At 38.1% G+C, this 14957-nt stretch overlaps 1 protein-coding gene across 1 annotated transcript in view; it reads right to left on the bottom strand.

The window, feature by feature from the left end:
- The window catches only part of GLI3 (GLI family zinc finger 3), a 262659-nt gene extending 250705 nt beyond the window's left edge, over nt 1–11954 (bottom strand). The window contains exon 1 of the mRNA XM_004676650.1: nt 11789–11954. Within this exon, the coding sequence (XP_004676707.1) occupies nt 11789–11912 (124 nt within the window). The 5' untranslated portion in view covers nt 11913–11954. The remainder of the gene's footprint in view (nt 1–11788) is intronic.
- Nucleotides 11955–14957: the final 3003 nt, after the last annotated feature.

Raw genomic sequence — 14957 nt, 5'->3', positions numbered from 1 at the left:
GGTTTTGCTAAGTAAACTCTATTTATAAAACATTGTTAGCCTCTACCGGAACTGCTGTCAACATTTATAGGAAAGGAACTTTTCTACTGCCCTGAAACTTGCCAGGATTTGAAACCAAGCCTAGAAACATTAGTTCTCTAAGGCATATTTGATTTAAACTTAATGTGAAATGGCCACTGTATTTTCCAATTTTTAAATGCTTAGAAATCTTCCACTGAATATCAGATTCATATTTTGCCAGAAAATATTACCATTGCTGGAAGTTCCATTCTAACCATGCCATTGCTCTATACTTTCTAAAAGTTCTCTTTTGGCTACAGGCAAGAGTCTGGAATTGTTTGTCTTATCACTGCAAATAGAATAAAAATATTTGTGAAAGGGGAGTATTCATAATTGCCTCACCATCTTATCCCAAAGGCTCATTTGCATGACCTCTTCTCTTTAGAATCTCACCCTAGACCATAAACACATTTATCAGTCATACTCAGAGGGCAGTTATCAAAATGAGGTTTTCTGTGAAAGGAATCAGCCATATGTAGGCACAAAGTAATAGTCCTTGCTAATCAATAGTAAACTATAGAAAGTAATAGCAACTCTAATTTACATTCTTCATTTGTCATTCAACTTTTCTTTCTTCAACTACAGTGTTTTTCAAAACAGATTTTTTCCCAATACTTTTGCAATCAATCCCCACTATAGGTAGATCTAAGTCAAAAGTTACAGTACATTCAGTTCCAGAAAGAGATCTTTCTATTTTTGCTTTATGATTTCCTTTCAAGTTACATCTTCTCCAGTTACATTTGTCACCTCTAAGCATGGAATAACACTTATTTTTATTTTTGAAGAAGTAACTAACAGAACTTTTAAAATCCCAAATTTCAAAGGTAATGAAATATTTTAATATATTTAATGATTACCTAACTCCTTTGGAAACAATGTAAATGTTTTCACTGATGAATATTATCCCAATTTATATGTAGAATTCCAAAATACTTTCCCCAGTTTGCATAGAGAATTCTATTTTTTCTTTGCATATTTAACATATTTATAGGGGGAAGTCATGTATCCATGACTCCAATAAATTTTCAGACATAGATGGATCCAGAAGAAAATATATTATTTTCTAGATCATTCATTTCTATAACTTTGCAGCTTAAGAGCCAGTTACCCTCACAGTAGACAGTCATGAATTTGAAAGTACAAGGAAAGGCAGAAACCTCCAGAACTTCTGTTCCTAATCAATCACCAGAGATCAGTGACATCACTGGAGCCTTTGATCACAGCTCCTCTTTCAAGCTCAGATGGGACAGGATTGATCCTCACTGGCACAGTAGATTCAGAAACACCTAGGAATACAATTCACCCTGAAACATGAGAAGTCATCAGCATCTCTTTCTCTCCTTAGAGTGAGGGACAGAGAGCACATTCCAGAGCAGCCTAACACCAAACAATAGAGCCACCTCCTTAAACCCAAACCTAATTCCCATCTTACTAGCATTCCCTAAGCTATTTAAGAGCAAAAGGACAATAAGCTATTTTTCTTTCAGGTTGCTCTTCCTTACTCACTCTACCTAGCAGGGATGAGCCCCAAATCCCTTCACTGGAGGATTTGTTACATGTCCCTACTACAAAGCACTTAATTCAGAACCTCCCCTTCTACTTTGGAATCTTATTTAATGAGTACTTACCAAAGACCCTACATTGGTCATAAAGATATCTCTGGAATGCAATGTTTGACTTCTCAAATTTCAAAATACTTGGGTTGCAATCACTCCATGTGCTCTGCTCTAGTCTCTCTGAGAATAAAAAGTTTAATTGACTTTTACTTTACTTTCACTGTTGTCATTTCTTTCCCTCCTTATTTGTAATAAGACTCTAATTGAGCACTGTGAACACGGGTGGAATGTAGTTTATTATCTCCCTCATCAGGTGATCAATGATTTCATTAATAAGATAGATAACAAAACTGTCATATCATCGACACTGTTATGAAAGATGATCCTAGCTTCCCGCTCCATTTTCCAAGGTCCAGGGTTCTCTGTGGCAGCTCTGAGTCCATTCAATATTTTCCACAGACAGAGAAAAGTGAAAATCCATTTTGAAACCAATTTCAATTAGGATCCAGAAGCTGTTATCACAGGTGTCGCAGAATGGGCCCGTAAGTGGAAATGTCGCCTATCCATTCTGAAATGAAACCTTATCAGGGGCTACAAAGATGGCTGGGGACAGCCTATCTGTAAATTACTTTTCGTCCTGTGTTAACTCAACCTTAGTCCTGTCATATGGAATTCTTTCCATCCACTAGTAATAATCTAATGACTAACTAGACACAGCGCCCAAATGGCTTTCAGCTGCACCGGCTGTCCCCTTCCACATGGGTACAAACGCAAACACACTCGGCCGGCAGGCAAGCAAAGGCAGAGGCGTGCTTTAAATGATAGAACTAAAAGTTGATTATGGGAAATAAAAGAAGCTGGTCTCCACCCATTGCATTCCTGGTGATTTTTCAATTGCAAACTGCAAGGACCCGTTATTTCATTAATGCAGCACCCAAGTAGTGAGGCTTTTCTCACATCTTTCAGTCTCCTTTTAGCAAATTATCCCATGACGGCGGATTTATTCAGTCAAAGACCTCGGACTTTGAGAGGCAACAAAAGAATCAAGAGACTTTCTGGTCCACCTGCCTGGCGAATGATGAGGCAGGGAAAAGTCTCCCCCAGAGAAACCAATCAAACCATTGTGTGGCACAGTCAGACCTTTTCAACTGTCAAGCCAGAGAGCAGGGGAAGAGATGAAAGGACTCGGGATGAAGCTACCATTTACGGAACCATGTGGGAATGGTCTCCTAAGATTTAATAATTGGGATGGAACTCAACTTTCTACAACTAAATGGAAAAAAAAAAAAAAAGAAAGAGACTGAAAAGAGGAAAAGAGTCAAAGAAAGGGGGGGAAAAAGAGCAAGAAAGTTAAAAACAGCAGCATAAATCAGGCGAGGAATAACTTTTATATAAAAAATTTCCCTATGTGAGATGAAGACTTATCTAAAAAGCAAAGGGGAAAAGAATGTTACAAAAAAAAAAAAAAGAAAGAAAGAAAGACTTAACAAAGCCTTTGATATTTTTCCTCTAGGTTATATCTGCACTAAATGTTCTGATTCTAACCTGGTGCAATTAATTCATAGTAGCAAAACAATAATAAAAACACTCTCATTAATATGACTGCCTTGTAATTTAAAATATAAAATGGCATTTTAAATTGGCCTAAATGAAAAGAATAAATTGATTGGACACTCAAAAAAAAAAAAAAAAAGAAAGAAAGAAAGAAAGAAAGAAAGAAAAACTCCTCTGGCAGAGATGCTAGATTATATATTTCTGGGTAGTTTTCAAAAAAAAATTTATTTCTACTACAAATTCAACATGAAATATTTACATAGAAAAAAAAGAAACTAACAGTAAGTCTTTCTCACAGAACCTAAACAAATGGATATTTTAAAAACATTAAATAGATATCAAGCAGCTATTGCAATCCTAATGTTTTCTGTTATTACTGGTTATTCAGGCAGTACTTACAATTATACTGAGTTTATTAAATAAGCATTTGTCAAAATTTTGGGGGGTGCTCAAAGTGCTCTGCATTTTGATGGTGATGACGGTTAAATGACTTTACCAACTTATCAAAAACTCAGAACTGAGCACCTAAAAGGTGGATGACACCACATGCAATTTATTTAAACAAATAAAAATGATAGTAGTTGTATTTGGAAAGACTTCCACATAAAATAACAGGAAAGTTTCTACACTCTTCATTATGCTGCCTCCTCCGCCTGGAACCCCTCATGGTACCCAATTCTCTCTCAGGAATCCACTTGCTTGGAAAAGCCCTCTCTCCTCCCCCTAGGATTCAAAGTGGTACAAGGCAGAAGGCCACACTACTTCCCCAAAGGGAAACTGTCCTCCAGAAGACACATTTCAGCCCTAATCTTCTACTCCAACGTTACTGTCTCTGATTCTGACCAGTTTTGATTTTGGAAACCTCTCATCACTTAATCACAAGTGATCAAAAGCAGCCTGGAACTTTCCACAAGCAGAGCACAGCATGTTGTGGCTTTTTTGTATTCCCAAGCTTGGAACACTGTTAGCAAGTCTAAGTTGACATTTATTCCTAATATATCTGAGCACATAAAGATTGTCTTTTCAGACAAGGAAAATCCAATAGCTATATACAAGAGAAAAATGGAGCCTTGACTTCAGGGAAGCTTATTAGCACAGAATTACTGATTTCATCCTACTCTTTAAATGAGTATTTGTAAGTGAGAAGCAGGCCCTAAATTTGATTTCTTAAATCAAAGCTAGTGCTAATTTCAGGAACAATATGAGGTGTTCTGTCCTGACCCCAGCTCGCTATTACCGACTTGTCTGTTGAGCCAGACCTTGATTGTCCCCAAATTTAAGGATTTTCTGTTAAGAAACACTCTGATTCTCTCAGATTGAAGCTTAAACACAGATTATTAACAAGTAATGTGGTAAAAGGAATGAGATAAAACTAAATCCTGTCAAATCATATCCAGAACAGATGATCACTATTACTAATAATAGCTTGGTAACTCACCTTTCAGCCTCAGAGACGTGAAATGATTAGGCCAAGGTCACACAACAAGTAAGCAGCAGCGTTTGGGTTCAAACTCTTAATCAACACTACTGTGGTGCCTTACATGCTTCTGGCCCTCCTCTCCCCCCTGCCAGGTATAGCTCTGGCATGGAGGCTAATACCTGCTCAAGACTCCAGGCACAAAACACTGATTTGATAGTGTGTGGGGGGGGGGGTAGTGATCAGGGGGCACCAGGTGCTACTCAAGTGTAACTAAACTGTAAAAATTAAATGTTACATGAGGAAGTGGTGAATAGCTGGAGAACAGGATGTGTTTAGGGCAGTGGAATTATTCCGTATAATACTGGAATGGCAGAAAAATTACATTATACTTTTGACAAAAGCCATAGGATGTATAATACAAGCTATGGAACCTTATGAAAACTATGGGATTCAGTTAATAATAGTGCATCACTAGCGTTTCATCCCCTAAACCTAGATGCTAATGATAGGGAAAGTTCAGGAAGTCATACCGAGAATGGGTATATCACAACTCTGTCATTTTCTATAAACACATCAAAAAAAAAATCAATGTCCATGAACAACTAGAAACCAGATACATTTTATAGGGGTGGAAAGGAGAATAGAATCAGAACTGGGGTGAGAAGAGCACACGGGACTGTGGTGATGGCACATGAGTGAACTGGTGGTAGGAAGCCCAAGGGATTACAACTGAGATGAAAAAAATGCACAAAACAAAGAATGTTGTAAAAAAGTAAAAAAAAAATATTTAAAAAAAAAGTCAAAAGTATTATATACGTCCCAAAAGGATATAAAAATATGTGGAATGAGAAGAAAACAAAAACTGAGCATATATCACATTTGAGAAGAACTGAAACATACACTGAGGTGACAGAAAACCTTCCTTTTATGGAGAAACAACAGGCAAGAAGACAAAGGCCCCTTCCATCCAGCTGAAGCACAGCTGTGGGTAGCAAAGAGCAGTGTACAATCAGACTGCTACATCATACTGGAGTCAATATTTGGAAGAATTCTAAACAAGAAGTAGAACTCTGTTCTACAGGCAGCTGGGAATCACTGATGGTTCTGGAATAGGACTGCAGCATAAGTAGAACAGAAAGAGTTGATTTGATGTGAGAAGTCCCATAAGTGAGAGGAAGAAGACCAAAGGCCTTCGTTACCTGCCTAGGCATGAAGCTTCCTAGGTGCTAAATAGTAGTAGGGTGGGCTTAAGGGATGAAGAGGTAAATAATTACAGAGGAAAATCTAGCAGGGCCTTAAAACTGGTAGGACACAGGAAGTCTGAGACGGGAACAGGGTTAAAGGTGACAGTGTGGTTTCAAGCCTGAGTGACCACAAGAAAGGTGATATGCTTTGCCACAATAATAAAGACGATGCTGGAACTGGGGGACATACAGAACTCAATAAAGCCAGTACTTATCATTAGTTCGTTGGTTTTAAAACATGAAATCTCTATTAACAATATAACATCTAACTTTTATACAAAACACCCAATCACTAGCCCAAAAGAAAACATTTTACTCCAGGAAAAAAATCACGAAAATGTAAATTCGAATACTAAGGCACATGTTTAATGTTAATTTTTATGATTAAAGAAATCAAAGTAAATTTCCTTAGACTTATCGCCCCTGTCTCCTGAAGCAAGCATTTAGAAGGAAGATTCAGAATTGGTTGGTGTTTCTTAGCCCACCCTCCCAAAGAAGTACAAAGTTGGTCATATTTGGGCTATTTTGAAACATATTGAATGAGCTTCTTTTCAGATAGAGTCCAGAAAACTCAAAATTAAGTTTGCATAACATCTTACCTTTAATTTTAAAAACCTTTGTGTATTTTCTTTTTTTTTTCTAATATTTATTAATTTATGCTTACAGAACTGGGGTATAGGCCAGAGCTGCGGGGGGGTGGGGGGAGAAATGCAGCAAGTAGATCCAGAGTAGGGAGCAGAACAGGCAGATGGACTGAAACACACTGCTGAAGGGAACAGCGGACAGGTCAGAAGAGGTTTGCCATGCCATGTGGGTTGCCTCCCTGTCAGGGGATCGAACTCGAGCTGCAGTGGCTGCGATAGCTTCATAGTGTTGTGTTTTAACACATTGAGCCACCAGGGAGGGCACTTAAACCTATGTGTATTTTCAAGAAAACACAATTCTTTTATTTCGGATTCATAACATTTAAGTCACCCATATGCTTCATCCCAAATAACAATAGCTGAGATTTGCTAAACTCTCCCATGTGCTGTGCTTATTTATAGAACAGTCAGGAATTACCTCACTTAATCCTCTCAGAGATCCTGTAAAGTGGGTCTAATCGTTATCTTGCTAAACAGATGAAAAAAAAAAAAAACTGAAACTTTGAAAAGTTAATCTGTCTACATTCAACAACTATTCCTTTTTGGTGCCAGAATTCAACCTAAGCTTTCAGATCTCCAAATCTGCAAGTGCTTTTCTAACCAATACCCTAAATGATATGACATCCACTTTATCTAACAGTCCCTTCCATGCAGGTAAAGGGAATGTGACCATGAAAAATGTGTTGAACATCTAAAGGGAGAAGAAACCCAAAGCTCCCAAACTATTCTTTGCTTTTGAGCAAATGGACTTGCCATTAAAATGGTGTAGGAGAAAGAGCTCCTGGTAAAGAACAGCCAATGAATTTCAAACTGTCAACAAAACTGAGCCAGTTTACACACTCCCAGCAGGGTCAATACCACGATTAACAACTATCTAGTTCACATTTAGTTTTTTAAACTGCAAGGAACAACTATCTAGTTCACATTTAGTTTTTTAAACTGCAAGGCCAGGAAGTAACCAAAACTTAAAAGTAAAAAAAAAAAAACAAAAAACAAAAAAAAACAAAGTATCTCCTTACATATTTACAGATGTCAACACTTTACCCTTTTAAATTTCCACAAATTTTTTTCTTTTTAAAAAAGCAGGTAAACCAAATCCTTCTTTGAGAGAATCAACATGAACAGGGAACTTCCTCTCTATTATTTATCCATCAACTTTGGTTTCATATTGCCATCACCACTAGCATGATAATTTCTGCTTTCTATCACTTTAAGGTATGTTCCCAATAACCACAGCCTCCATACGTTTATTAGTACTCACTATCATTAAGCAGAATAGTGAGTTAATAAGAAATATCAGGTTACGTCTTAAAAAAATCACAAGTCAAAAATAAGACAACACACTTCAAATTGAAGAATCAGTATTTACAAGTCACTAAAGAAATTTTACAGAATGTGAGAATGTTTAAAAACACTGGAAGATCTAAATAATATTTTAAAAAAATAATATTTAAAAAAATATTATGTTAAAAAAAACCATAAAGCTTAGAAAATAAAGACTTCATACCAGAAACAGATTAGTATTTTACTTATAATATTAGTATACTGTCAGTTTAGGAGATTTTGAAGTAAACTATGACACCAAATATTTGAGCACACAATTTCTATGAGCAGACGCTGCTAAATATCCAAAAAGATCACTGACAACAAAAATGTACTTAATATTCTAAAAACAAAAGGCCTCCTCTTTTCTTTAGTCATTTATGTTTAATAAATAACACTATAGCTTAAACCCAAACTCTGACACATGACACACAGACCACAGCTGCTGGGTAAGGGCAGTGAGTGCTTCAGATGTTGACACAGGGTTCCTAAGCATTACAAAAATACTATTTGCATTGTCTTTTTTCCACACAAGGTTTAGAACACAGTTTTTCATTTGTGTTATTTTAAATTTCAATAACGAGGCAAATGCTTACTTAAAGTGCTGTTCCAGCTTTTTGAACCATACCTTTTGGCTGTGTTTAAACAAACCTGTATGTGAATGTTATTCTAAGAGTAGATACATAGCTGAGAAAAGTAAGAAAACAGATCTGTAAGGACACGCAGTGGAATGTGCATGGTTTGGCTGGAAGGCTCACAATAATGAACAAATTGCAGCATACAATGGCTGGAGAAGTTAATTAAGTCAACCTATCACAGCACCAATAAGAAAACTTTCATTTGTTTTATTTTAGTCATGAAATTGTGGCCAGGCAAGAGACACATGTATCACATCCTTTTAGTTCTTGATGCTGAACTCATTTTTCAACCTTCATTTACAAACCCCTGAATTTTAGAGCTTTGTAAAAGAAGTATAAGAAACCCCTGGAAACAGGAGCAAATTAAGTACTACCTACTACAGGAGTCAAATGATTTTCATGTCCTTATTGTGAATAGCATCAGTGCAGAAATCCAAGCACTCCCAAAATGTTTGTAGAGAAAAGACAGAAAAGGAAACAAAACAGACAGATGGGTGACTGTGAAGACAATACCACCAGACAGCACACAGCGTACCCACCTTTGAAAGTGCACCTCACCCAAGCAGAGCATGGGACAAAAGCCCACGGACTAGCTGTGCAACCACAGCAGAATGAGAAGAAGCCTAAGCCAGGTAGGAATTTGCAGAACAAAGTGATAGCCAGGCTATTCCACCCAGAGATGTGATCCAGAACAGTAAACAGACTCTGAAGTAGTTAGGTGAAATTTCCAGAAGACACTAACTAGGAGTGTTACCATTACCACCAGTACAGCTTATACAGTAAAGCAATCACAAATAAAAAAAGTTGGTTGTTTTTTTTTTCCTTTTAATTGAATTAAAATTGTCTGGTTTGGGCCCTCCCGGGTTAAAGCACAGCACTAAGAAGCTAAAGCCACTTCCGCATGAGTTCGATTCCCGCCTGCCCCAGAGGTGACCACATGGCGTGGCAGACCTCTCCTGACCCGCCCGCTGCTCCCCTCAGCAGTGTACTTCGTGGATCTGCCTGTTCTGCACCCCACACTGTCTCTGGTGAATCCTCTCACCCTCTGCATCTCTGACCTGTACCCCAGTTCTGTACTAATAAATAAATAAATCTAAAAAAATTAAAAAAAAAAAATTGTCTGGTTTGAAAGGGTGTTCCAGCTGGGTTACAATCTGTGTTTTGAAAGATTATTTCCAGGTTTGTTTTAATCTGATGGGGTCTTTATGTTATTCTAAAAAAAAAAAAAGTAGTAAATTATTTAAAAAGAAATAGAAACAGTGAAAAAATGACTAGAACTGGCAGGAATTCTAGACCTGCTATCATTCAAGCATGTACCCTGCAAACTTGACTAATGAGGGTCTGTCCCCCACCTGGATAGTTTGCCAGTCTTGAGGACATGAGTGCATCGAGAACACAGCTGATTAGGATGTGGAGCCAGAAGAGTCAGCTTTAGGATTCAGAATCAGTGTTTATTTCAAATTACTGTACTAACTTTGAATAAATCACTGCTGTTCCCTCTTGGCTAATGTTCCAAGGGGTACCTCATTTCCATTAACTGGTGATGCTTATCTGTTCCCAGTACGCCACACAAGCTCATGAAGAAACCCATAGTCAGAGTAGTTCAAGACAACGGCAGCAGAACCCAAAATTTCACATCCTATAACAGGGTGCAGGAAGGGCAGAAGCAGCAGCACTTTTACGGAAGAGCACTGTGACGAATCTTCTGAAAGTCACAGAAAGAACAGAGGTCAATAGAGGCCAGAGTGAGACTCACCTTCCACCAACCCGAACTGGTTCTCAAACACGCACACAAGCTCACTCATGTTTACACACACACACACACACACACACACACTTACATACACAAGCTAGAAAAAAAACCAAAAGGCTTTGAAAAGCCTAATTTTCAGAAGATACTGATTCTTACAAAATTACTACTTAAATGACCAAGTAGGCAAATGGGCAGGGCATGGAAACATAATAAATAAATAACCAAATAGCACTGATTCTATTGCTGAAACACTTAAATTTGTCTAATTTTACAAAGTCCAGAAAAAACTTAAGGGCGACATTCTTTTAAGGAGCCAATAATGTATTCTATAACCACACTGTAAGTATAATGCAAATTATCTAGTTCAATTAAAATAAGCTTCAGTCCCAACTTTAGACATCGCAAATAAAGGGAAAAATAGAGACACATTTTCATTAAGTATGTAAAGCAAATTCATTGTTTTAACTCAGATAAATATATCTTCCTGAGGGTCAATTCAAACCTGAACTCACTGGCCAGCAGTTTTATCACCAACTCCTCCCCTGCTCCAGCCAAGGCAGTGATGACCTTCAGGAAGGAGAAAGCAGACAGGAAGCCCAGGCAGTGCCACTCAGGACAGGAAAGGGAGGTGTTTTTTCTGCTCATCTGCCCTTACCTTCCCAAAGAGAGCCCGAATCTCTAATCACATGTAAAGTAATGTGTATCAACCTAGGAAAACCTATATGCCCACAGGGATGGGTCAGTGTGCCCAGATACACAGTGTCCAGGAACCTAGAGAATAGACTAGCTCCTTCTTCCTGAGGGCAAAGGTAAAAAGTCCAGTGTAATGTGGGAAGGCCAGGGTGGCTAGAAACACAAAAAGCAAAAGGCACTAATGGCCCACAAGAGTGGAAAATTGGGGAGAGGAAGTGAAGGTTACGTTAACCTATTCAGTCTGTTTTTACCAGAGGGGGCTCTGGAATTTATTTTCAATGCTCCAAGCTTGAACTGAAATGCCTCTTAACACTTTGCTTAAAATATTAAAAAACAGAGCGTAAAGAACAGTGGCTCTCTGGTATCTCTGAATATAAGTTAAATTTTTATAAGCCAACTACAAAACCTGCATGCCAAACACTGATGCTATCTTGAAGTTGAACCATGAACAAATTTTAAAGCCCTCCAAAGAGGAGCACTTAGTGTTGGTGGAGTGGGCTAAACTTGCTGGGTTTTTTTTTTTTTTTTTTGGAAAGGGGATACTTGCATCGCCTGTAATAACTACTAAGTATTTCAAACAGTAAAGACTTTCCATGTGAAATGAAAAGTATTTTGAACTCTTGTCAGTCCAGTCAAGATGATTTCCAAATTTCAAAACAGAAACCTTCTATAATAAATAGCCCCTCACATTTACACCTCAAATTAGAAAACTGGGAAGAGAACTTGTAGTTTCAATACTAAAGTCTGCCCACCCCACAACCCCTCAGACCCCAGCCCATTTTCTGTCTCTAGGCTCACAGAGAATAAACACCAGTCCAGGTGCAAATGCTCAATTCATAAGGAACACAGAAAACATAAAAATGACTGCCTGCTGGGTTGCTGGTAATCCCCGTGGCCGCTCACCATTGGAAGTGGTGCTGGAGGCCACAGCTTTTTCGCTGACATCTGGTCGGGTGGAGCATTTCACTATGGAATTCTCAACTTTTTTCTTCTCAGTGGTCGTGGAGCTGTGGGACTGGGCCTCCATGGTGTCTTCTCATTACTTCAGTTCTCTGCTACCAGGAAGGCCTAAATAAAAAAACAGCACCATCAACTTCAAATAAGGCTGGAAAAAAAAAAAAAAAACCTCACTCAAGAGTTTGCTACCTGACTGTCATCTAGCAAGGCATCTAGCTCTTTAGCAAATTCAAAATCTGGAAGACCCTTCCCCACAGGTTTTCTTGAAGAACTGCCTCGAGCCAATCAAATTCTGTCCACATAAGCAAAAGGAGAAAAGAGAAAAATGTCCATAATGTGGGGCTTTTCCCAAATTCCTACTGGGCATTTGTTATTAAGTGGTCTGAATATCTCAATTTCCTTCTATGTTGAGAATGTGGAACCCAATTGTCCTATTATCCTTTTGAGCCAAATCCACCAATGCCTCTTCAGGTGGTTGACTTTATATAAGGGCCATTAGGACAACTAAACTGGGGGATTTTAATTATTAATTAGATGTTTTAAAGGATGACAGAAAATTTCACAAATGTGAGCCCAATTCCAAGTTCTAAATCATATGATATTTCAAGCCAAGTAGCCCAGTGATCTCTGCTTCCCTCACTGAAATATCTGAGTTGCACTACGCCTCTTAATCCTAATTCATTCAGAGAAACTATGCTTTTTTTTTAAGATTTATTTATTTATGCATACGAACTGGGGTACAGGCCAGAGGTGCAGGGGCAATGACAGGCTTCACCAGAGACAGAGCAGGGAATAGAACAGGCAGATGAACTGAAACACACTGCTGAGGGGGGCAGTGGGCAGGTCAGGAGAGGTCTGCTGTGCCAGGCCTCCGGGGCGGGGATTGAACTCATGCTGAAGTGGCTTTAGCTTCTTAGTGCTGTGCTGTAACCCGCTGCACCACCAGGGAGGGCCCGAGAAACTATGATTTTAAAACTACTGAGAACATTTCAATTCATTTGAGCAACATTTTTAAAACAAAAAAGGATGATAGAACAATATGTGTTGATCCAAGAGGAAAAGTCGAAACACTGTCAACAGAAAACCTGGCCCACTTAAGAAATACTTAAAACTCAGTTAACAGCACTTGTAGTCAGTAGTTGACTGGCCTCTTTCAGGTGATAATTGTACTAACTCATAATTCATCAATTTCACTCTGTTAGGTTCACATTCTTATTTTGCACTCATGCTCTCTATCTACATCTACAAGGAATATAAGACAAAACAATGAAAAGTACCCTTTCCAGCATTTTTTCTTGATGTTATCTGGATTGCAACACTCAAGCCATTTCTTCAGTTGAGTAAACTGTTTCTTCTTTTTTACTTTGCAGATGCTACCACATTCAACCCACGATGATTACAGAGAGAAATAAAATAAGCAAATGCTAAAAGACTAATAGAATTAAAATACCAGAGCCAATATTTGTAGCAACCATTAACTTAAATTTGCAAGGGAACTGCAAATTCTTTCTTTATTGTACAAGAAATTTCCCCTGATCTGAAATGTGAGTGACTAGAGAGCTTACGACCCAGAAGCCATGGGGTCCTAAAAGCTGAGGCTTTTCCACCAATTTGTTTCTTTTCCTTGATTAAATAGTGTCACTCATTATAAAACATGTTATTTAAGAACAGATTTTTTAGGAGGTGAAAAAAAAAGCATCATGTTAAATTTAAAGATCTACTCCAAATAGAGTCAGAAATGTTCCTCAAAGAGCCCTGACAAAATGCAACAGTGAAGGGGCTGCAGATTTCCCCCTGCAGGGCCGCCATGGTGCAGGACTCAGAAGACTCCTACTTGAATGGCGCCCCCTGCAGTTCTCCTGTGACTCAGTTTCTCATCTGCCAGGAGAGAATTTCAGAGGGCTTTAACTTAGAGAGGGGAAGGAGCAAAGTTAAAATCATGGCTCCGCCTCCCTCCACCTCTTACAGACAAAAGCATACATTTAACTTCTGATAGATCACAAGTCCTCTAAAGCTCTTCCACAAATTCACATAAAGACTCTTTGAAAGAAAATTTTTCAACAGCCCCTAACTTTAACCATCTCAGAATTGATTCTACAGATTTGAAAGAAAATTTTTCAACAGTCCCTCCTAACTTTAACCATCTCAGAATTGATTCTGTAGATTTTTTCAATGCTTTCCCAGGAGATTCAAATGTTCTCCATGTTTCTGTTCAATGCTAAGTAGCTAGTACAGGTGGTGTCTTTTAACTTTTAAGTCTTTGCTGCTGGCTAAACTACCTCTTGAGGACAAGCCCCCAGCTAATTTCTTACAGCTCCTATCTCTACGGTTTGCCAAATAAATGGACCAAGCAATGACTCAGTGATCCAGATGATTCCAATATCTTAATCACTACTGGTTAATCTACATAACATTTTCTTAACTATCCAGTATTTCTTTGAAAACTGGCAAATTATATAAAAACTTGAATAGAATATTTAATCAAATGAACTATGCTTAACCATTTTAATTATGCAAGCATTCACTAAACCAGTTTCCCTCTAAACACACAGACTATTTTATTGGTGAAATTTGGATGGAGTTCACTCTGAACTGCACACACAAACAAACTAAAAGAATAGAATACCCATGAAGAGATGGATATCTAGTAAGAAGTCTCTCTCCCTTTGCTAATTAACACCGGTAGAAGACAAGTCACCCAAGTTCCTTGACAAACTTGGTTTTTGTGGAGTTGTTGGTTTTCCCCCCAAGCAAAGGACTTCATTTTTAACAAAGCAATAAAACCCTCCAAATACTCATCACCAGAGTAAGAGAGGCTCAGTGAGAAGAGGTAAAGCCCCAGGCACTGACTGAAATTGCACTAATTAATGGTCTTTGAGAATACTAATTCCTACTCCCCCCTTTTGAAATTGATTTTTAAAAAATAGGTCCTTGGTCACTCAAGAATCTACCTCTTCTTCTATTTTGACAACTTATTTTTGGATCTCATTAGTTAGTAACTAATTATTTAGAAGTGTAGTTTGTGCATAGAACAGAGCTATAAAAATGGCAGCCTGCCAAGGTAGACAGCTGCTTCCCATATATCCCTATAAATTATATCAGTTATTTTACTGAT

This window comes from Condylura cristata, unplaced genomic scaffold (genome assembly GCF_000260355.1).
Source record: "Condylura cristata isolate star-nosed mole 26May11 unplaced genomic scaffold, ConCri1.0 scaffold00005, whole genome shotgun sequence".
NCBI lineage: Eukaryota > Metazoa > Chordata > Mammalia > Eulipotyphla > Talpidae > Condylura > Condylura cristata.
This window is presented reverse-complemented; position numbering and strand designations above follow the sequence as displayed.